The sequence below is a fragment of the Wickerhamomyces anomalus genome (genome assembly GCF_001661255.1).
Source record: "Wickerhamomyces anomalus NRRL Y-366-8 unplaced genomic scaffold WICANscaffold_6, whole genome shotgun sequence".
Taxonomy (NCBI): domain Eukaryota; kingdom Fungi; phylum Ascomycota; class Saccharomycetes; order Phaffomycetales; family Wickerhamomycetaceae; genus Hansenula; species Hansenula anomala.
The window spans coordinates 715,714-739,755 of NW_017567115.1; the positions used below are offsets into that span (position 1 = coordinate 715,714).

The 24,042-nt window shown below is 35.8% G+C and overlaps 7 protein-coding genes across 7 annotated transcripts; 2 read left to right on the forward strand and 5 right to left on the reverse strand.

Moving 5' to 3' along the window:
- Positions 1–1,679: 1,679 nt before the first annotated feature.
- DIP2 (snoRNA-binding rRNA-processing protein DIP2) lies at positions 1,680–4,463 on the reverse strand (the record flags this gene model as incomplete). The annotated part of the gene is made up of 1 exon (XM_019185946.1): positions 1,680–4,463. The coding sequence occupies one exon, from the start codon at positions 4,461–4,463 to the stop codon at positions 1,680–1,682; it is 2,784 nt and encodes a 927-aa protein (XP_019036882.1).
- Positions 4,464–5,311: 848 nt separating this feature from the next.
- Positions 5,312–6,839, reverse strand: WICANDRAFT_97076 (uncharacterized protein; the record flags this gene model as incomplete). Its single annotated transcript, XM_019186558.1, has 1 exon — positions 5,312–6,839. A coding segment is annotated over exon 1 (1,298 nt), but the record flags the coding sequence as incomplete, so codon positions are not given.
- A 1-nt stretch (position 6,840) lies between these two features.
- On the reverse strand, positions 6,841–7,836 carry DCN1 (NEDD8 ligase DCN1; the record flags this gene model as incomplete). The annotated part of the gene is made up of 4 exons (XM_019184215.1): positions 6,841–7,165; positions 7,221–7,354; positions 7,411–7,763; positions 7,825–7,836. The coding sequence occupies 4 exons, from the start codon at positions 7,834–7,836 to the stop codon at positions 6,915–6,917; spliced, it is 750 nt and encodes a 249-aa protein (XP_019036884.1). The 3' UTR covers positions 6,841–6,914.
- Positions 7,837–8,366: 530 nt separating this feature from the next.
- Positions 8,367–9,884, forward strand: APC2 (anaphase promoting complex subunit 2; the record flags this gene model as incomplete). Its single annotated transcript, XM_019183849.1, has 1 exon — positions 8,367–9,884. One exon carries the CDS (start codon positions 8,367–8,369, stop codon positions 9,882–9,884), a length of 1,518 nt encoding a protein of 505 aa, XP_019036885.1.
- A 155-nt stretch (positions 9,885–10,039) lies between these two features.
- On the reverse strand, positions 10,040–18,875 carry CSF1 (Csf1p; the record flags this gene model as incomplete). Its single annotated transcript, XM_019185161.1, has 2 exons — positions 10,040–15,793; positions 15,870–18,875. The coding sequence occupies 2 exons, from the start codon at positions 18,873–18,875 to the stop codon at positions 10,040–10,042; spliced, it is 8,760 nt and encodes a 2,919-aa protein (XP_019036886.1).
- Positions 18,876–19,160: 285 nt separating this feature from the next.
- On the reverse strand, positions 19,161–20,291 carry ZRT2 (low-affinity Zn(2+) transporter ZRT2; the record flags this gene model as incomplete). The annotated part of the gene is made up of 1 exon (XM_019182244.1): positions 19,161–20,291. The coding sequence occupies one exon, from the start codon at positions 20,289–20,291 to the stop codon at positions 19,161–19,163; it is 1,131 nt and encodes a 376-aa protein (XP_019036887.1).
- A 1,797-nt stretch (positions 20,292–22,088) lies between these two features.
- Positions 22,089–23,756, forward strand: CTT1 (catalase T; the record flags this gene model as incomplete). The annotated part of the gene is made up of 1 exon (XM_019185162.1): positions 22,089–23,756. The coding sequence occupies one exon, from the start codon at positions 22,089–22,091 to the stop codon at positions 23,754–23,756; it is 1,668 nt and encodes a 555-aa protein (XP_019036888.1).
- Between the last annotated feature and the right edge of the window lie 286 nt (positions 23,757–24,042).

Sequence of the window (24,042 nt, forward strand, 5' to 3'; positions counted from 1 at the left end):
AAGAACTTTGAAATTGCACAAAATACCTATTATGAAATGACAGATGCTTTGAAAGAGATGAAGGAAAGAAAACCTGAGATCGAAACTCAAATATCCAAACTGACTTTTGAAATTGAATCATTATCCAATGAGTTGAAAAACTCTCAAGCTCAACTTACGGAATCAATCCAGGCCAACGAAGCTGCAAATTCCAATAATAAAGATATACAAGAAGCTGAAAAACAAGTCGTGGTTCTCAAAAATGAGTATGAACAACTAACCGAGCAAACAAAAGACTTGCAATCAAAAATCAATGAACTTCAAGAAAAGATTATGCAAGTTGGTGGTGTCAAATTACGCTTGCAAAAATCCAAAGTTGATGGTTTGAACCAAACAATGGAACTCACACTTGAAAAGATAAACAACAATAAAGTTTCACTCAAGAAGCTGCAGAATGAGCTGAAAAGATACCAAAAGTCCAAGACCGAAAAAGAGTCTGAGATTCAAGGCTATGATAATGAGCTAGTGAAAATTGAACAAGCATATCAAGAGAAAGTTGCTTCATTTGAGAATTTGGAAACTGAACTAAATAAATTGTTAGACTCTAAAGATGACAATTCCTCCAAAGCTGAATCCTTGAAAGAGCAGTTGGATGAAAAATTGGAAAAGATCAATCAGTACAGATCTGCTGCTATCGAGCTCGAGAATAAGATTGAAAGACACCAAGGTATAATTAAACAAGAGTCAAGACATTTGAACGAGTACTTGGCTGAACTTAAATCTTTGGAAGCACGAGATGTAACTGAGTTGGTTGCATTTATTACAGATGATGAAGAACGTGCTAAATTTGCAACTCCTGTTTTGTCAGAATTATCACCAGATGAAATAAAAGCACTCGATATAGAAAATATTGAGAGTGAAACTGCAGAATTGGATGAATTTATTACAAATGCCAAAATTAACGTTGATATATTGGAAGAATACGGTAAAAGAGCTGCTGAATATTCGTCGCGTAAGACTGATTTAAATGATGCTGTAAACAAGAGAGATGAAATTAAAAAGATGAGTGAGGATTTGAAGAAGAAAAGATTGGATGAATTTATGGAAGGATTTAACATCATTTCTGCCACTTTAAAGGAAATGTATCAGATGATTACAATGGGTGGTAATGCAGAATTGGAATTGGTAGATAGTTTGGACCCATTTTCAGAAGGTATCTTGTTCAGTGTGATGCCTCCAAAAAAGAGTTGGAAGAACATTTCAAATCTATCAGGTGGTGAAAAAACATTAAGTTCTTTGGCGTTGGTCTTTGCATTACATCGTTATAAACCTACGCCATTGTATGTTATGGATGAAATTGATGCTGCCTTGGATTTCAGAAATGTTTCAATTGTTGCAAATTATATCAAAGAACGTACAAAGAACGCACAATTCATCGTTATCTCGTTAAGAAATAATATGTTTGAACTTGCACAACAGTTGGTGGGTATCTACAAAGTCAACAATATGACTAAAAGTATCACGCTTCAAAATCGTGATCTTATTGACCGTGATTGAATGTATTTTAGAGGGTTTTTAATGGGTGGACGTCGATGTTCTTAATGTATGATTTTTGATTTTCGCGAATACGGATGTAAGCGGTAGTTTTGAGTACACTACATAGGCGTTTCAAATATCAAGTTTTGCTTCTATTGATTCAACTATTGTAGTGTTTGATAAACTCTTTTCTTGGATTGCTTTTCAACTTGTTCTCTGTTTTCATATTCATCTATAAATTCAGCGTTATGGGTCAAATTCCATTGAGTTTGCAAAACTTTCAAACCTTGAATGTTGAAACCTAATTCATTAGTACTTTGCTTCAATTCAGCTCTGAGTTGAGATCTCACACTTGTTATTAACTTTTTAATACTCTCATCTTTCATGCTGTTCAGTTCATAGAGATTAGATTTGATTAAGAAGAATAAGACTTTGCAGATGATTGAAGTATGTTGTCTTAGCACTTTGTTTGATCTTGTCCATCTTTCAATGACTTTGAAAAACTTCAAAACAAATGAAAATGGTAACACAAGTAAGGCATCTTCAAGCTGGGCTGGTTTGATGGCTAAAAGTTGATCTAACACATATTCAGATCCGGAAACATTCTTTGACTGTATTAAAATATGTTTTGAAGGTTTGATAGGTTGTTCACCAGTTTTAGTCTTTAGCCATTTCTTATAAGCCGTTTGGTATTCTTCTTCGTCCTCCATATCTTTACCACCGATTTCCAAAGCTTCAAGTAGTACTTCACCAGCTTTTAAGGTTTCTAATGTTTGCTGATTAACACCAGTGGCTTCATCTTTATCTTCTTCTTCGTCATCGTCCTTCTTTGGCTCATCCTCTCCTTCAAGTGAAGCCAACAATGTACCTTCATAAAGTTCATCCATTTCTTTTTCTTTTTCTTCTTCAATGAATACTTGATCATCAGTCTCCTCCCAAATTCTGATACTGTGATCATGAGAAGTTGAAACCACGAATGAACCATCCGTAGATATAGCAATACTCCAGATTTCTGATTGATGGGCACTTAATTTTTGAATGCATTCAAATTTATCACCATCCCAGTATTTCAATAATCCATCTTTACCACCACTAAAGAAGTTATGAGACTCCGGTAAAAATCTAACATTCATGATAGAGTCTTGATGTCCAAAGATGGATTTATGACAATCACCAAAATCCAACCCCCAAATTTTGATATTTTTATCAGCAGACGATGTGATTATTAATTTTGAGTCATGTGAAATATCAATAGACAAAACTGGAAGCTTATGACCATATAAACTCAAGTAGAATTTCAAAGTATCAAAAAAGAAAACTTTCACAGTATTATCCAACAATGAAACTGCAAGATATTTGGTATCTGGTGAGATCTTGAGGGATAATATATCATCAGTTAATTCTAAAGTCTTGTTGTGGAAAATTTTCATCTTTGCTGCCATTCTTTCAGTTCCTGGGACAAGTTCTTGTTCAATTTTGAAATCCCAAAATTTGATGGTTTTATCAGCAGAACCAGTAACCAAAGATTTCCCGTCTGGTGTTATATCTAATGACCATATGGCACCATCGTGAGCTTGAGTAGTTTCTAATAATGTTGATGTTGCTAAATCATAGAGTTCAAGTTCACCAGCTCTTGTACCGACAACGATTAATGAACCACCTGGTAAGAATTTGGTTGCTAAAGCATAACCACTTTCAAAAGTTCTGATACAATTATTAGTTCTCGTGTTCCATATTTTCAACAACCCATTCGAAGCAGTGGCTAATAATTTATCATTGTCACTGATATCCATGGCTCTAATATCAGTTCTGTGGCCCTGCAAGTCAACGGTGAATGTTTTAGAAGGTGCGGTAACTTCCTTATTTGTATATGCAATTGTATAGTACTCTATTGTGTTATTTGAAGATGACAACAGAAGTTCGAGCTTTGTGCTATTAGTCAATGCCCATGTTGCGTTCTTGATTTTGAAAATTGATCTGAGGACAGTGAATGGTTGTATTAGCATATTCACATCTGATTCTCTGATAGCATTTTCAATTTCCTCTTCATCATACCCCTTCTCTTTCAATCTCTTTTCTCTCTTCTTAGTTGCCTTTGCAATTTCCTCTGTTGTTCTGATTCTGAAGAGTTCAATAGTTTTGTCAGCATTTTGAATGTAGAAAAATCTATTTGAACCAACTTTAGCGAATGATACTTCTAATCCTCTCGCCTTACTTTGCTTTTCAAAGACACCACGCTCGGTAAGCTTGTTATTTTCTTCTTCGGAATCTATTTTCCAAACTTTTGCTTGATTTTCAGCACCAGTGGTGATCAAAATATCATCCATAAGAGCAAGATTCCAACATTCACCAGTATGAGCAACATGTGTTTCAATACATTGTTGTGTTTGTAAATCCCAAAGTTTAATTAAACCATCTTTCGAAGTACTAATCAACCAATCTTCATTAAACCATAATCCAGTGATTTGATCTTTGTGACTGCGTAGCTTGAATAAACCAGTTTCACCAACAAGATCCCAAAAGATAATATTTGAGTCTCTTGAACCTGATATTAATCTGGTACCTTCTTTATCAAAACTTAAGATTGTGATTGCTGATTTATGACCTTGGAAGTTGATTAAAACTGTACCAGAAATCAAATCCCAAATCTTGATTGATCCATCCTCGTAACCTGCTGCTAAAAGATTTGTGTCTTGATGTAATTCAACAGAAGTAACTTCAGATGGTTTGGTTAATTTTGAATCAAATGCACCAATTGGTAGCCCATCTGTAAGTTTCTTGACTAATTCACCAGTCTTGATATCCCAGATTAAAATTTCTTCTAAACCTGCAGTAATAGCTTGACCAGCGCTTGTTTTATTTGAAGGTGGAATCCATATGATGTTTGACTTTGAGGAAATCACACCAAAGCAACTCTTTTGTTCATAACGCTGATATGATTTGACCATTCTTGAAACTTTTCAAATGGTATTGCTGGTTCCAAAAAGCTGTTTGTAAGAGTATTTGGAATTAATAGGTCTTCTCTACATAATTTTGAAATTTTTTTTTCTGCGATGAGATTACATAATAAAATGTGGCTCCGGCGAAAAATATAAACTACTGTTCAAAAAAAATAACATAGACATTCTGATCATTAAAGAAAAACCAATACAAAAGAGAAATAAAAAAGAGGAAAACAATCAAGCAACTTCATTTGTTTTGTTCAACTGATTTTGAGATTTCAATACCCGAGATTCTTTGATTGTGTGCATTGCTTGGTGCCCATTTTCTAACACTTCTAATCTCATCTGAAGAATAACCTGGAATACGAATGTTCCAATTCTTTTCAAGGTTTAACTGAACATCTTTAACATCCAAATTATCAGATTTTCTATGTTTGGCCAAACGACAAGCGAATGCAGTAACATTTGTAACAAATTCATCGGCCAAATCTAATAATAATTCTTCAACATCACCATCAATTGTAGTTTCACCATCACCTTCATCTGCACCAACGGTTTTAACCAATTCACTTAATTTACGTTTTGACAAGACTCTATCGCTTTGCATCTCATATGGTGGTAACTTCATTAATGCCGGTGTAGTCAAAGCTGGAGCTGAAAGACCATGTCCCCCAGTCAAACTTGGACGATTCTGATTGATTGAAACAGCAACAGGAGGTTTAACATTGATTTGGTTTGGAATTGCGATTGAAGAAACTGAACTTTTGAAGACATTGGCTGCTTGAGCTGGATTGATGATATTACCGTTGGTTCCTGTTGGTTTCGCAGCAGCATTAACATTTGTGACTGGGGTGTTAGGTGAAGCTGAACGACCTGCAACGGCTCCAACTTGAGGTTGAGGTGTACCAGTACGTGATTGAAGGTTGCTTCTAGCCTGTGCTTGTTGTGCTTGTGTTTGATTTGGAACTTGTCCTTGAATTTGTTGTTGCTGTTTCTGTGGAGTTCCAATAGTTCCCTGTTGAGGAATTTGTTGTGGTGGTATTTGCCTTTGTTGTTGATTTGGGATTTGATTACCAGCTGTTTGAGCTTGTCTTTGAGCTTGTTGTTGAGGAAGTTGTTGTTGTGTAACTTGAGGTGATTGTTGTTGTTGTTGTTGAAATTGGAAGTTATTTGTTTGATTTGGAACAATTTGACCTTGTGGTCTTTGTATTGAGGCTGCAGATGTACTTCTTTGAATACCTGGGCTTAATTGTGCTTGTTGGTTCATCACAACAGGGCTTTGTCCCTGAGATGATGATGGTTCTTGAGGAAGTTGATTGGCACTTTGTGATCTGGACTGTTGTTGAAAGTTTTGTTGTTGCTGTTGTTGCATTTGTTGTTGTTGTCTTTGAAGTTGTTGTGAGATATTCAAAGCAGCATTCTTATAACTATTGTGTCGTTCTCTAAGCACTTGTTCCTGTTGTAGTAATTTATTTAAGGCTTCTGGAGGTAGCATATTATTCTTTTTGGCCTCTTCAATATTTTTCAATTGTTTTTGAAATTCATTCAGCACATGTTTTAATCTTTGAAGTTGTTGGAATGCGGTCTTCGGTGCTGCTTGAGCATTCGGTGTAGATGCACCACCAGTAGCAGCAGGAGTTCCAATTGCTTGAGGCATTGGACTTGGTGAAGCTGTAGCACCAGATGAGTTGACTCCATTGGCTTGCTGTGGGAGTGTTTGTTGTTGTGTAAGGGGTGATTGTTGACTGAAACTTATTTGGTTTATTTGATTTTGATTTAATTGAGGTGATTGTTGTGATATTTGAGGTGATTGTGTTGGTTGTGACTGACTTTGTTGAACTTGAGCTTGAGGTTGGGATTGAGGAGCCACTTGTGGTGATTGAGCGACTGGTGATTGTTTTGGCAATGAAGCATTTCTCTGTTGTTGTTGATAACTAACTAAAACTTGTTTAATTCTTTGAGCTCTTTTCAAATGTTCCTGACCAGCTTCTGAGTTCAAACCTAATCTCTTAGCTTCTGTGAATTCGTAGTTACACTGTTTGGCCAACTGTTGAATTTGAGCAGGTTGAATATTCATAGTTCTATTCTGAACTTGGCCCTGTTGACCTTGTTGTTGGGGTTGTTGTTGTTGTTGATTTGGTTGCTGATTCATTGTTTCAACGTTACTCTTTTTAAGTTCGACGATGAGTGAGGTAATATAACTTCAAGCTAGACACTCCCTGATGCTTTAGATTCCCGAAACCACTTCAATTCCGTTCCCAGACGATGAGATTTAGATGATTTGGTTTAGTTTTAGTTGTCTGTGATCTTTTATGTTCCAGTGTTGACTTTTTAATTCTCACAAGGGCGCGCCAAAATTCATATGTCACCCTCTCGAGAAAATCGTAGAATGCATTCGCGAATAATGTAGACGTATTACATCAGTTGCAGCTTAAAAGCACACATTTATCCAATTATTTATTCTGTTTTCCCTTCCTTGATGTACTCGACGAAATCGTCGATAATACTGGGCCATGCTGCGGTTTCATCATACTCGGAAAGTTCTGGATCTTTCTCATAGTCTTGAAGGAAAATGAAAAACATGTTCCATGTATCTTTACTAACAGCTTGTTTCCATTCTTGATTCAAAAACGCAATCCATTTTTCGATTTTATCACCATACAATGGACCTAATAATAGTCTCCAATATTCAGTAGCAGTCTCCAATGCTGAGATCTAGTTAGTAACGCTCAAGGAAAAACAACAAAAAAGCTGTAAACATACGTAAAGTTCTTTGTCCTTCCTCTAAAGAAAATTTAAATGTGAACTCATAGATTCTTTTCAAATAATCAACGTTGGTGCTCATTTGCCTTTCCAGATACTGCACATGTTTTTTCATATCAGCTAGCGTCTCTGAACTGGTTTTGTGGTTAGTTTGAAGAACGCAACAACTATTGATTGTAAAGTCACTTACTGTGTGGTTTGCCATTTCAAAATGAAGCTCTTTCTTTCGAAAACACCAGCAGAAGGTGATTCTAAGAATTCAGCTAGCGCTAAAGCGACTTTATCTTCTGGTTCATACCCTAAATCTTCAATGTACTTTATAGTCCCATCAATGCCTATTATATCAGAATCAGGGTCTTTGTATTTATCAAAAATAGCAGCTAGCTTCTTGTTATCTTTGCGCTCAGTCGATGGTTGGTAGGATAGATAGTATTCATTGATGGCCAATTCAAGATCATAGTTTGTTGACTTGAGGAATTGTTCAGCTATTGCTGATGTTGTGTGTGTAAAATCTATGAACTGATCTCTTAATTGTCTCTTTTGCTTGAAGAAGAAAAGTACGTTAATACAAATACATCAGCTATTTTTTAATCCAACTACTCACATTTCTCGACATTGTTCAAATGCTTTTGCCTCTCTGGAACGTAAATTCAAGGCTTCAACTCTCTTCATCACCATTTTTTTGGTATTTTAAATTTCGCGACTTTTTGTCTTTGTTTTGATTTCACAAGATCAACAAGTTTCTTTAACATTTGCAACTGGAAAGAAGAGAATTAAAGCTGAAGAATGCTGCTCACTAAAGACCATTTCCTCAAGGTGTTCCCTGCTCCAGAAGTTCCAACTGACAATGACTTTGATCTGGCCTCCAATTGGTTGCTGAACCACGGTCACAGAGAACCATCCCAAAGGATAAAGACAGCGCTAAAGAACGTCATGAGCTCTACAAGCTTCTCAGCCATGCTACACCAGTATATGGACCAGATGAAAACTCAGGTGCTTTCACTCCAAGTTGATAATACTCACCAACTAGAGAGAACGAGAACATATTTTTTATTTCCCACTCAATACTTACAGCTAGATGATCACGAGCTGAACCAATTGGAAAGAACTTTAGATGCTTTGTTGAAGTTGAAGATAACGAGGAGTATGTTGGGTCATGATGAATTTTTGGAATTCATTGGACTAGATATTGATGATTTCACAAGACTTGAATATGATCAAGCAATAATAGATCAAATCAAATCATTTTCTGGTATTTGGAATCAAAGCTTCTTGAATCAAATTGACCATAATGAATTAAGCAAAAAGGAACTATCAAAGCTTACAATTAATGAAATTTTTGACATAGTCTCCAATTTCCCACATTCTATTTGTGCATTACAAGATTTGCGACAATGTATCGATCCATCTCAAAGAGTCCATTTGGTAAATTCATTTACACAGAGTTGTAACAAAAGATTATTGCATGCTGGTATAAATACAGAAGATATTATCGTATCTTATACAAATACAATCAAGTCATTCTTGCTAATTGATCCAAGAGGAGTCTTGTTGGACAATGCATCAAGACCTATTAGAAGATACCTTAAGGAAAGAGAAGACACCATCCCAACAATTGTTAATGCGCTCTTGAAGCCCGATGAAAAGAGCAAGCTATCAAGATTATCCGAGGAGCTTACTTCAGTAACTGAGCAAACTGTTGACGAGTTAACATTGTCATGGTCACCGGATCCAATTGATGCCCTACCTGATTTCAAAAAACAAGACATAATAGAATCTTTAATCTCTATTTTTGATACCAAAGAAGTCTTCATTAGTGAATTTTCAGAAGTTTTCTCCAAATCATTATTGGCTATGAAGAAGTACGACATTTCAGAGATTTTGTTAAAGTTGCAATTACTAAAAGCAAAATTTGGAGAGGGTGAATTTACCAATTTAGATGTTATGGTTAGAGATATTTCTGACAGCAAAATTGCAAACTTCAAAATACATGAGCAAAACCAAAAGATTTTGAAAGGATTACAATTTTCAATACTTTCATATATGTTTTGGCCGGAACTCCCTTCTGAAGAGTTTAAACTACCTGCAGATATTCAAGAACAAATTGAGCTTTATTTGGCTGAATATTCACGTTTAAAGAATGGGCGGAAAATGAGTTGGATCAATGCTGGTGTGGTTGATATCCAACTTGAATTGAAAGATAGATCACTAGACTTTGAAGTAACCCCTGATAAAGCAGCTGTAATATATTCATTTGATGGAGTGGATTCTTTGAAGTGGCAACAAATTTCAGAAAGTTTGGAAATGGAGGGTGAAAGAGTGAAGGACTGTTTGAACTTTTGGGTCCATAATGGCGTTCTCAAAAAAGAACTGGACACTTATAAAGTTTTAGAGGTACAAGAAGATAGTCAAATACCACAGCATCTTCAAATGAACCAAACATCTTCCAGAAATTCAGCTCAAAACTTTGAAACACACTGGCCATTTATAGTTGGAATGCTCAGTAATTTAGGATCCCTTTCTTCAGAAAGAATACAATCATTTTTGTCGATGTCAGTTCTAAAATATAACGCAACTATTCAAGAACTTGAAAATTACTTGGAAAAGTGTGTCATTGAAAACAAACTCGTTAATGAAGATGGAAGTTATAAGCTATACTCGTGACTTGCGTACATGGCTGTTATTTCAATACAAATTAGCTTATTTAATCTACGTTATTACTTTCCTCTAAAAATAAACCTATATTACCCGAAATAAATAATTCCAACCCCAACTAAATAAAATTAATTAAAAACCCACTTATAAAACGATATTGCGTACTATGCTTTACCTAATACTCTTCCATATTGCTGTTCAACCTCATGAACAAGCTTTTGTAAACCAACAATAACAAACTGGTGTGTTATTCCAGGGAATCTTTGTCTATGCAAACCAAACCATTCCAGCGGAGGTGTAGCATCACCAAGGTCTCTCAATTGAGGGGCATCAATTATTGGTGCTTCAATCGCAATATAGACATATTTCCCTTCCAATTCAACATCTTTCAATTTCTCTTCAATATTAACATCTTCATAAATAGGAACATTTGGGTTATCAACATCAACAGGTTTTTGTAAACGAGATGAAAACGCTCTCGCATGTGTAGCCCACATCTCCCTAATAAAATTCACTGAACCCAAATTCCAACGAACTTCAACTTTACCTCCAAATTGACTCTTGAATTTATACTTGATAATATTACTTTTAGGTGCTTGCCATGTTTGCATTGCACTCTCCAATGATGGGAAAATGAAAATACTACCTCCTTTAGCCGTTGCGGCATGAATGATATATTTCTCAACGCTCATTTCTGTCAATAATTCTTCAGGTAGCTGTTTTCTAAAACTTGATAACGCAACTGATGTATTGTGAAGTTTGAGCTTCAAGTCTGTGCCAATCATATCTTCAACCAACTTTTGCTCAAAATGGGCAGTCAGTCCACCAACATCTATGATCAAAACTTGAGAATCCAACAATGACCCAGGATATACTTGTAGTAGAAATTTACCCACCTTCACTTCCAATTCTGTTCTTAGTGTAGCAATGACATTCAAAATATCTAATGACTTTTTGTGATCTCCTGAATCAGCTTTGGAAGTCTTAAGATCTTCCCTATATGATCTTTTGTTATCCTGACGAATACGGGATATGGTGTTGTAGATATCTAAAATATTAGAAGCAGCCAAAGCAGTGGTGAAAATTTCAATTGATTGACAAATGGTACTGGCAACTAACTTATCCTGTAATACTTTCTCTTTGTCGATCTGGTTATAGACTGTGATATATGAATTCAAAATTCTAGCAATGAGGAACACATTGTAGTCAAACGATGCCTTAGCCTCAATTGATTGGAGACCAAACGACAACAGAACTAATGGGATATCAAAAGAATCACCAACCAATGACCACTGAATAACAGAATGGACTCTAATATTTTTCACACTCAAGTGTCCACTCAATCTACCTTTAGATTTCAATGAGATTGTGTCAAATCCAATAGCCATGTTTTGTTCCCAGTTAGTCTTTTTTCTAGATGCAGCCCAAAATCTATCTAGCTCCAAGGTTAAAATACCTAATGATTGACCCAAATCAACTTCTAAATTGACGTTCAAAATCATAAAATCAAAGTTCCAAGGAACTGCTCTAGATGATGAGACATTTTGAAATCTCAAAACAAGGTTTTCGTCATGTGCACTATTTGCTATCGAAACAACAGATCTCAAACTACTGCTTGATGAGTGTGGATGATTCTCATTTGGAAACCATAAATCTTTGAACAAATCAAGATCTTGAAGCTGTTTCAGATTAACATATGATGCGACGTTCTCAATCTTACCAGCAGCATAAACCTTCAATTTTTCTGGCCCAGTTAATAAAAATGTTATGATCAATTGGTCAACTTCGACGGATCCACTGATTTCTCTCGAGTAAATATGTTGTAAGGAGGCACCGAGTTTCTCAATGGATAATATACCTGATAATGGTTGGGTCACATCCTCATCATTCGTACCAAGTCTAATATCAATACTTTCAATACCCACAACAGCTTGAACCTTGGCAGAAGGCTCACAACTCAAGCTCAATTCTTGCTTGTCAATATGAATGGCAAGATTCACATGGAAGTTTGTTAAAACCTTCAAAAATTCTGTATCTTTTGGAATAGAGCTTGCTTCATCCTTCTTCACTTGGACAGATGATGAAGATTTGGAGCTTCCACCCAAACTTTTAACTGAATGCCAGATATCCATTAGAACTGGAACACAAGTGGAGTACAGAGTATTATTGGAAGAAGATGTGAAAACCTCAAAGTTAACATGGTGATCTTTCAAACCTGATGTTTTGGAATACTCAGCAGCTATCTTCACAGCAGGGGTTCTCAACTCAAATGAAGGAGAGTACGGATCTTCAAGTAGCTCAAAATCATCTGATCTGTATAGTTTGACTAGACCACCAGCAAAGTTCATGAAGCAGGTTATTGAAGTCACATCTGATGGTAGCTTATACCCTTCCTGAGGGACTGTAGATGGTGGTTTCTTTGGATATTTTCTGATCTTCTTCTTTAAGCTTTCAATTGTCCCCACTGATTTCAAAGTCTGTTCAATCAAAACAATGGACGAAGAGACAAACTTAACATCTAGTTCCTCACCTGTAACTCTTATCATGAAGTCCTTCTTGTTGTTCGCCTTTTTCACTGCGTACATCACCTGCATATTTGGTAGAAATGCTCTGTTGGGACTTTCAAGTTCATTGACTGAACTATAAAAGTCTGAGGAGCTTTGCCCATTTGCAATTGAAAAGTAAGCATGGATCAAAGATAACTTCCCATAGCTTTCTTCTGAGATCACGAAAACCTTCTCACATCCAGCTATTATACCCGCATAGTCATCTGAAGGCTCTTCAAACATAAACCCAACACAAAAGTTGTAGAATAACATATGGATTGAGTGAAAGTAACTGATGAACTTGATTTTATCAGTACTTGGCTGCTTTGGCTTGGAAGGGCTCAAATCTACTAGACCAAACAAATAAGACACATCGTGCCCAAACTCAATCATCTTCACAATCGTCCTTGGGTGTAGCATCAAACGACAATAAGCAGACTCAATTTGTAAAGTCTGCAAAACAGCATCATCTTGATAAGAATTGAAAACTTTTAGTCCAAAGTTGACATCAAAGATTGTTGAAATGTGACTAGCAATTTGTCTATCTTTAATCACAAGCTTTGTACTTTCAACCTCAAAGCTACCGAAAGGCTTCACTTTCATTGGACCAACATCAAATGAGTCAAAATCTTGAAACGAACAGCTAATACCTTTCAGATCAATACCATAGGTTGAGTTGGCCACTTTGACAGCAACTAAAAATGTGTCACTCACAAACGAAATCTTTTTCAGCATATCAATTGGTTCGATATTCACATTGGTTGGTACAGTAGATGTGTTGAGATCATTAGACTTGTTCGAGTCTTTGAGCATTTGTAATACGTTTTTCAATCTCGAAACAGATGATTTTGCTTGACTGATGGTCTGATTCACATGTTTAGCAAGAGGTAGAATATCAGGTATGAGCAAAACAGTTGAGCCTGAGTGAACCAAAATCTCCATCACCTTTTTAGATTCAAAAACTGCCCTAGAGACTAAGCTCAAGCTTTTTGAGCTCAACTTCAAGATTTCAAGTTCTTTGCTTTTAATGGACATTGTAAAAGAGGATAAATCCAGAGCATTGACAACTTTAAAATTAGCAAGGGAAACCATCACTTCATAATTCTCCATCGATCCTACTATTGATAATGGATCAACAACTGACATATTCCAAGACAACTTCTTGACTTTGAGCCTGGCAGTTGCAGAATTAATTTCTTGCCATAATGTGCTTTTTGAGGAACTTTGAAGAACTTCACGCTTCGAAGAACCTTCATAAACAAAAGCCAGCTTGAGTTTATGTAGATCATCGTTCACGTTGCATAAAAGAGTAGTATAATGATCAGTACCTTGTTGCATAACAAAGCTTGCTGAGGCCGCGTGAACATCTAAAACTTTTGGTCCCGCTTTAAAATCATTAGCAGAAGAAACATTGAATCCAAAGTTGGAAATAGTATACGTAATACTTGGGGCTTTATCTGTTCTCACCTCCAGTGTAAACCGCTTCGAATCAAAGGTAGTTGTGATATCTTGCTTTTTGTCATTCAAGCTATGCAAAGCAGTTAAAGCAACCTCTGAACCAGATATTCCAGCACTGATGGTGTATAAATCTATTTTGAAGTCATAACTATCAACAATTAAAGCATACTGAGCAACTTTCTTTCCGAAATTATCCTTTGTCTCTGAGTCTGATACAGATGCTGGTGAATCATCAGATGGTTTTGTAAAATTCATTTTCATGTCTTTGAAGCTTTTCAGCACTTGAGTCAAAGGACTGAGTTTTCCTCTTATGAGAGCAACTCTCACACTGGTAGAGTTTGAGTTGTCATACCCACTTAATGAAGAATTTAGAGCCTCAACAAACGATTTCGTCCCTGAAACCTCCAAGAAATCTAGAGCAATAAAATCATGATCACAGTCATGGGCAGATAACTTCACCATAGCATCTTCAACTGAGCACTCAAAAATTGAATTCATCAGAGCCTCATGTAAAATCTTTGAGAACACATAACGGAAGATATACGTTCTCTCCATATCATCAAATTCCCAGCTTCTCCACTTGGAAAACACATCAACCACGTCATTCTCAGCAGTATCAGGAGCTTGAAAGTTTTTCTGTAAAAATATCTGCTGATGCTCATTTATCCATTGCTCTGGTAAGTTCTCATAGATATGTCTTAGACGTGTAATAATTTTCCAACTATCATTTGCCCTGATATGCTGTCTAGAAAGCCTAATGATATATGCAGGTCTAGTGATCACAGCTGGGTCATGTTCAACCTTGAAAATTGTACTTGCCAAACTAATCTGATATAGCAACTCAATCTCAGATTTTTTAACATTATCTTTGATTCTCAAAGCTTCGGTCAATAAACTAGATCCACTGTTGATAAGGTTCTCTATGAAAGCCTTCAGCCACTCGACCTTATCTGATTGTAATTCAACATCAAATTTTCTCAATGAAGCGGATTCTGTTTTCTTTGTAGTTTTGTTGAGCCAAATTTCCAAATCTTCCATAGTCAACTTGAAAGGAGACATATCTTTCGCTTCGTATAATCCAACCACTGTATTCAAGATATGTAATGCAATAACAGCTTCTTCTGTATTTTCCGTCGTTTTAGTGAACGAACAAGCCAATGAAGGATTCTCCAAAACAACACCCAGATGATCTAGATTGAACGATGGTTCAGATTTGGGATCCCATGCAAAGTCTCCAAAGTTCAAGCTAACTTTTGGTGTAACCAGTCTAATATTTTTAACAGCAGGCTTCATATTCCTCAACAAGTGCAACTTTTTCAAAACAGCAATATGAAGATCATCAAGAACAGCTATCATAGATCTAGTCAAATATTGGTCAGCAAATTTCAAAAGATCCGAAACAGAGTTTGGTGCAGCAGTAACATCAATATCCCCAAAATTCAAAATGAAATTATCGTACTCATAATTGGGATCTGCTGTGTAAGATGGAGTGAAATCTTGGTCACGATAGTTTCCAGTAGGATTGATGTACGAGCCGGCAACCGTCTTGAAGTAATTCTTCTTCCTGTTGTTCTTTTGAGGTTTTCCTCCTGGCGATTTTAAGAAATCAGACTTGAAATCCTGGAAAAAATCCATGCTAGTATCCTGTGACTTCATTGATGATGCTTCTGAAGAACTGTCATCTGTGATCGGATCTGAATCAAGTCCAAGATCATCAAATACCATATCAATTGTATCTGATGTTATTGGTGGTGAGCCATCCGGTATCGAAAAACTTGGAACAATCGCACCATATAATCCATTGTATTCAGCGTTTCTCAATTCTTCCCTTAAGAAAAATGGAACTCTGTGGAATGGTCCATCATGCTGTAGGACGTGATCATCTTGTTTGGCACGCTCAATAGCAAAATCATTCTTTTGGCAAAAGTTTGTAAATTTGACTGAAGTTTGGAGTTCAAACTCAATCTTTCCAGTTTTTTTTGGATTGCACATTCAGTAATATGTTTTCGACAACCGCTGAAGCCCTTTCTGTATATCTTGGATTGCTAACATCAATAAAGAAAAAGCTGATTTTTGAGAGTTCCAAAACCACAGTTGAATCTATTTGAGGGTCATCAAGCTTTATGTGCACTTTAGGTAACACTAAAGAAACAGAAGTAACATCATGAATCTCAGGCTCATCAATTAACAAATTATTCTCAAGATTTTTGTAACCAAACCCGAGCTTAATAACGGATGATATCAAACCTTCTAAAGCTTCGGCACGGCCAGTAAAGTCAACTTCACCTGGGGCCAGATCCCATTTACAAAAGTATTTCAATTCGTCAGGTGGCAAACCAAACATTCTATGACCATGAATAGCTAACCCATCAATAAACAAATCATGTCTTTCCAAAGATTCATAGCCTCTAAAATCCAAAACCGATTGAGGGCCACACTTGTCCACATAAATACCTTTAGCTGGTGTGATATCCGCTTCAAAATCCATATAATAGTTTGTAAACCTTAAGTCCATATTTAAAGTACTGAAAAACAAAGACATGTTGGACGAACAGTCATAAATATTTGATGGCAACACCAAGCGCCCTTCTTCGACGTCAAAGGAAAAATGAACATCTTTTTCATTTTCAATCCTTTTAAAAGCTCTTTTTCTTTCAGCTTCTTGGTCTATTGTAGATTCTTGCTGTGAATTGTCATTTTCGTTGCCTTCATTGAATAACTGAGTGTATTCCTCCAATGTTTTGAATGTTGTAAAATCACCAAAATAGTTTTCCTTTATGCTAATAATGTACTTGACAACAAATCCATAGCATTTCAAGACCATGTATTTTCCCTTGCAACCAATTATGATTGTGTCAACCAAGTCTAACCCAACTTCTGAGTGATAGGTGTAAGAACCTTCGATTTTAAAATCTTTCGATCTTCCAACTTCTTTATGCTCCAAGAAATTATTCAATGTATGCCATGGGGGAGTATCAAGCATCATTGACAGCTGAGGTGTACTTAAAGTATAAGAAATTGTGTTTACCTTCCTCAAAACAGCTTCCAGTGGGATATGTACATTGATATCCAAAGTGTCACCTTGAAATGAAAGATAAATATTGTCATTGAAATCCAACGGGTTATTAATGATGTTTGCGTCATTAACATTCATATAAATTGCATATTTGGATACTTTCCAGTCAAGGACATAAGTGAATGGACGGAATAACTCATATGGGGTTGCAGGACCTGAAGCAAAATCTGTAAACATGTCAGATAACAAAGTAATGTGTTCTCTCAAGAAAAAGGTGTCAACATTCTTGGATTCATTCAAAAAAGTCCAGATTGTATGTCCATTCCATCTCAATGGGTATCCAATATCAGCAGTAATCACATGTTCTTTACACCTCATCATAATATCATGATTGACACTAGATCTAACTTCCAAATTTTGCAGTGTCATGGTCATTCTGTTATCATAACCACTATTTGAAGCAATCAGACCAGTCTTGACATTAATTATTGAGCCTTTATCCATTTTCAATTCAATCCAGCCGAACGGTCTCTTCAAATCTGGTGCTTCTTTGGCAATCTTAGCAAATTCCTCATTCTTACTGAATTCGCGAATTGGAACTCTAATAATTGCTTCATCCATGATTTCAACAAATAGTTGATATTGTGTATAGATTCTAAGCTTTCCTGGTTTCAGCTTTCCCTGTGGTACACCATCTCTGCATAAAGTAGGAAATAACATTTGATGTAATGAATGTCTTTGACGCTCAGCCCAAGGACCATAAAAAATTGTGGAATTAGATAATTTCACATTCATCCCAAATTTTGGAGAAGAGCCACCATTACCAATATCTAATCCATCAAGGGGGTTTGTTGGTGGTGCATCCACTGGTACCGGACCAGGCAAATCATAATAATACTCGACACTGCAAAAATCTGAATCCAAAATATTGGTATATTTACCATATTCATGCTCTCTTTCTTTTACATTATTGATTGATTCAGTATCAGCATCAATGTATTGAGCTAAACCTCTCCATTCAGCCTGTTGTCCTTTTTCTTTATGTTTATGAATGACAATATTCCAAAGGTTGATCAATGACCTGTACAACATCCATCTGTTTGCGTATTTTTTCTTGCTAGGCTTTTGGAAAAACAAGCCAGAGCTTTCACTTTTTTCACCTTGGTAAGAAATATTTGGTTTCAAAGCAACTTGTAACCTCTCAAAATCAATCTGAAAAGACTGACGAAATTCATCTAATGGATTATCAGCCTTCAAAAGATCAATGATACCATCACCTGTAGCATAAGACACCACCAATATTGCCTGTGTCGTTTTATTACCAGCAACAATAGCACCTTTGTTAACTTTCAATTTAATTGGTAAGATCTTCATTAAAAAGGAGCTCGGGCTTGCAGTTTCTCTTTCATCAGGCCGTATAGTACTTTCACTAGTGGAATTTGAGAAAACGTCATAGTTGGCCTTATCATCTTCTTTGTTTTCACGGGTATTCTTTTGAGCTGATAGCTGAGACATTATATTCTCGTAAGAAACTGTCCTATTGTAAACAAAGACCTCTAACCCATCCACTTCTATTATTATCCGACAGGGCAGTTTGGAATTCAATTCAATATTCCCATCTGGGTCTCCATTCTGTAGTTCTAGTTCTGTTTTCCTCACTCTGGGTATCCAATATCTCCATGTTATAGAACCTTGTAATGCACATATCGTTTGATCTCTATCTATCATCGTAAAGTTTCTAAAGAATAATCTTCCTCCGAGGAACGATAACTTGATTGATTGGACATCTATTTTAATCTTTTTAGTCTTCCATAGGAGAACTCTCAGAGCATATGATACGAAAACACCAATAAATCTACTAAAGTAGAATATGATTCCTATTGCAAGGAAATAGGTGAGGAACCAATCCGCAAAAAAGACCCAACTGAAGTCCTTTGTCCTCGTGATTGAGACGGACGCAAATTGTGAAGACGCGTCCATGTCTCTGGTTGGTCTCTTGGTGATATAGCAGCGCTGTTGTGTTTGACTTATTTCTCATTCACGCGGTAAGAGTGGGCAATGGCATTTGTTTACTGGTACTTTTGAAGAAAATGCTTCCGCGAAAACAATTTTCGCGATCTCTGAGTTCATATAAGCCATTCGAGTCGGACTTTTAAGGAAATCAATATCAATGTTTTATACTACAAGTGCTCTATGATCTAATTAATTAATTATTTTATGATTAAATGTTAAAGAAAGACAAATGTAATTACATAATGAAACAGTTCAAGCCCATTTACCTAATAGAGCCATTAAACCAGCACCCCAACACATGACAAAGTAAGCCAACAACATTTTTTGTAAACCTTTTTCACCTTTGAATTGATTAGAGTACAAGAATTCATGAGCCATTAATTCAACAATACCAGTGTAGATCAAAATACCTGCTGAAATGGCATCAAAACAACCATTCGCAATCAATGCAGTTCTACCTTCTGGAGTGAATGAATGTCTTACACCAATACCAATGGCAACAGCAATAGGAGTAGTGATTGAATATGCTAGAGCCAAAATCCATGGAGTCCATCTTCTTGTTTCATCCCATGGAGTGTCTGCAATTCTAGTACCTAAACCTAAACCTTCAAACATTTGATGGAAAACTAAAACAATGAATAAAGTGTTAAATTCATCACCTGCAACAGCTAATGATAACCCAATAAAGACAGAGTGGAAGATGACACCAAATTCCAAGACAAAAACAGATAAGATTTGGTTTAAGTATTGTTCATGAGCTTTATTAGCAGCAGGTGTACCAACTAATTCTGGATCTTGATGTTCTAAATCATGAGAATAATGGTTAGCACCTGGGATGTTTGAAGATTTTTTAGTAGCAACAACTGGTGAAGTTTTAGATTCTTGTTCATATTCATCATCTTTTGATTCATCGTCAGCTTCTTTATGGTTCAAGTTACCAAAATGTGAATGGGATTGAGCACCACTTTCACCAGCAGCTTTGGCAACAAAATGATGAGCAACAATTTCAGAAAGAAATAAGGCGAAAAGTGACATTAAACAAATACCAAAAGCCCATGGATAATTAGCAAAAGTACCACCAAGACATTTGTTACCTAAAGCATCAGATGCAGGTTCTAATAAATGGATAAACCCAGTTGCAACAATGACCCCTGAACCAAAGAACTTGGCAATGAACCAACACCAATCTGGTAATCTGATGAATGAGTATTTAGAAGATAAAATTGGGAAAAATGTACCAATTGCAGATGAAATTAAAATCATGAAAACAGCCAAGATTCTTAAATTATCACGACCATCATATTCATTCTCTGAAGAACAAGATGGTAATGGTTCATCATCATCATCGTCTCTGATAAATAAACGTAATAGTTCAGCACTCATGATGTTTTGTAGTAGTGTTGTATTGTATAAATAAAAATGTAAATGAATAGAAAAGGGTTCACAAATTGGTTAAAGACCCTTTCTTAAATATGATTCAAAGATGAGTTAAAAGTTTTCAGTCAAAAACTTCAACTGAGGATTTCAAGCAGCCAAATGTAGTTTAACCTTGAGGCTTTCTCAAAATTAAAAAGAAAATCAGTTTCAGATTTGATTTTCAGTGTAGGAATCACGTAAAAAAACGGTGATATGCAATAACCAGAAGAGTAGATTATTTGCAAATGTAGCAAAAAATGCAGAAACGACCAATGATAAAATGAACAGTAATGTAAATGAAATGCAACCGAAATCGTCAAGCTTTATATGGTCCGTAAAATCTGATCAAAAATATAATGCTGCAGGAAAAAACGATGCCCTAATTCTATTGATTAAAAGCTTATTGTGTATGTGAAAGATCTCTTGATGATTCTTGGAAGGTCCTATTGTTTAAAACGGTTTTTTAAACTTGAAAGAAAATGACTATTAACTTTGATGACACAATAGTTTGAACAAATGAAAACTTTGATATAACCTGAAATAGCACGATAGTGGAAAGAATAAATACACCTTAACAATTGTATTCAGCAACTAACTTGAAGCAAAATTTAACACACTAGCATCAGCAGAGCCAACAGAACATGGTCAGAAAATGGTTGCAACATATCCTTTTTTTTTTAACACCGTGATGGTTATAGCAGACGGATTTTTTTTTCAAGTACCTTGGTGGTTTTTAGGGTCCGTTAGGTGACACAATTTCTCGGAAAAATTCAAAATGAAGGATGGAAATTGCCAATTTGAGTAGTATTTATGAGCCAAAGAATAGTTAATGAGATGGATATAAAAGGAATGGGTATTAGGTTTTTGTTTCTGTGCTTGAACTGTCTATTCTGTACCGGTGTTATTCTTAACGGCTTTGATGACGTTTGTTGGTTGTAAGAATTTAGAAACGGCTTCTGAATGTCGAGCATTTCTTCATAACCATTTCCTAATTTAGTACTTAACGTTTTAGGAATCTGAAATTAATCCAAACCCCCTGTCATGTGATCTATCATGTGATATGTCACGTGATCAATTTTTCATGGTTCACACACGCTGAAAAATGGAAAATGCACGGGCTTTTTTTTCGTATAGGCCGATGACAATTAGGTTTACATCAAGACTTAAGCTAGCCCAACGATGATTAATAAAGAGACGGCTCATATACAAGACAGGTGGGCTCCAGCCAATGGTCACACTGACTATTGATTTTACTAATCTCATGATCCAGAAGGTAGGCTTATTCACCGTCTAGATCTTTTCCCGTGTGGAGTAAGCACTAAAACTCATGTTGGTGTCTTACTTTCTCCAAATCAATTGATCAACAAAATGCCAGCCAGATCTTATACTAAACCCAATTACCCCCTATCGGTCTAAAATTACAAAGATCTCGTGTGTTTACAATCAAATGCATCTTTTGTTTTATTAATTTCAAAGTATGTAATTTTGGTTCTAGCTCGTTCCATCATCATAGCAAACTAAAAAAAAATGAGGCATCGCAACCGTTATTTCAAATCCATCAGGACACACACACAAACAAGCACAATGCGAACTCAAAGCATTGCTACTTAAATTAAATCCCAACAAATCAAAACGCACGAATTGGTCAGGCTATTACAATTACCATGTCTATGATTGCTCCTCTTTCAGAAAACTATATAAACTAGTGATGAAGACCTAGTTGACGAACTGTAATAATGGATTTAAATCATCAAACATTTCACAATGCCTGCTCCAGACGTTGAAAATAATCCAACTTCAGAAACTCCAACAGTTTACACAACTGCAAATGGTTGGTTCTACCCAAATCATCCTTATGGTGCCCAATTGGCTGGTCCAGATGGTCCATTATTATTACAAGATAATCATCTAACTGAAAATTTGGCACATTTCCACAGAGAACGTATTCCAGAACGTATTGTTCATGCTAAAGGTGGTGGTGCACATGGTTATTTTGAATTGACTGATTCATTATCAGACTTAACAACTGCTCTGCCATATCAAAAACCTGGTTACAAAACTCCATTGACTGTTCGTTTCAGTGGTGTTCGTGGTGAATTAGGTTCTGCCGATACTCAAAGAGATCCAAGAGGGTTCTCAATTAAATTCCATACTGAATGGGGTGCACATGATTGGGTTTTCAACAATACACCTGTGTTTTTCATAAGAGATCCAAATAAATTTGAACATTTCATTCATACTCAAAAGAGATATCCAGATTCAAACTTGGATCAAAATACTGATTCCACTATGGTTTGGGATTATTGGGTTCAAAATCCTGAATCTTTACATCAAGTTACTTATTTGTTTGGTGAACGTGGTACTCCTAAAGACTGGGGTGCTATGCATGGTTATTCAGGTCATACTTTCAAATTTATTAATGATAAAGATGAAATCACATATGTTCAAATTCATGTTTTAGCTGATCGTGGATTTGAAACTAATTCAGATGATGAAGCTGCTGAATTGAATGGTGCTTCTCCAGATGACCATCAAAAGAGATTATTTGAACAAATCAAGAATGGTGATTATCCAACTTATACATGTTATGTTCAAACAATGACACCTGAACAAGCTGAAAAATTCCGTTATTCAATTAATGATTTAACCAAAATTTGGTCACATAAAGAATTCCCATTAAGAAAATTTGGTCGTATTGTCTTAAACAAGAATGTTACCAATTATTTTGAAGAAATTGAACAAATTGCCTTTTCACCATCAAGAACATTTATCCCAGGTATTGAACCTTCAAATGATCCTGTGTTACAATCAAGAATTTGGTCATATCCAGATACTCAACGTTATAGATTAGGTCCAAACTATGAACAATTACCAATCAATCGTGGTAAACCATTTGAAAAAGGTTCTGGCTGTCCTTATTTGGCTGGTAATTTCCAAAGAGCAGGCCCAGGTGCCGTTATAACTCAAGGTTCAAAACCAAATTACATTGCTCTTGGTGATCGTGTTAAAACTTTAGACTCAAAAGGTCAAGCTGCTAATGGCTATTATGGTGTTGTTTCAAAAGAAGCTGAAGTTGAAGCATTAAAGAAACAAGAGAGAGTTGCAAAGATTCAAGAACATGAAAAGATTTTGTGGGGTAAACAATCTTATTATCAATTACAAGGTTTATCAGAATTAGATCTTGAACAACCAAGAGCCTTATATACTAAAGTGTTTTCAGAAAAAGATCGCTCTAAATTTGTGAATAACATTGTTGGTGTTGCTTCAAATATCTCCAACCCACAAGTTAAAAAACAAGTTCCACAGTATTGGGGTTTAGTTGATAAAGAACTAGGTGCTAAAGTTGCAAACGCTTTAGGTGTTGATTATGAATACTTGTCACCAGAAGAATATCCTCAAAAGATTGGTAAAGCTGCTGTTTTAAGTGGTTGAGATGATTTATCCTATTTTATTCTTGTTTAATGCCCCACTATGACTTATAATATATGAGAAATACGAATATGAAAAAGTGTTGTAGCGTGAATTTTAAAATGTTTTTGTCAGAACTCATATTTAGCTTATCTTCAGTGTAAACCGAATTTTCGAATGTACATGAACTTATATATGATTTTGTGCTTTATTGACCCGTGCAATTTGGCAGACCATTTGCTCCTGCTGATATTGAGTTTTATAAGCTCTTAAGCTTCATAATTTGGGATAAATATATATTTATTTTTTA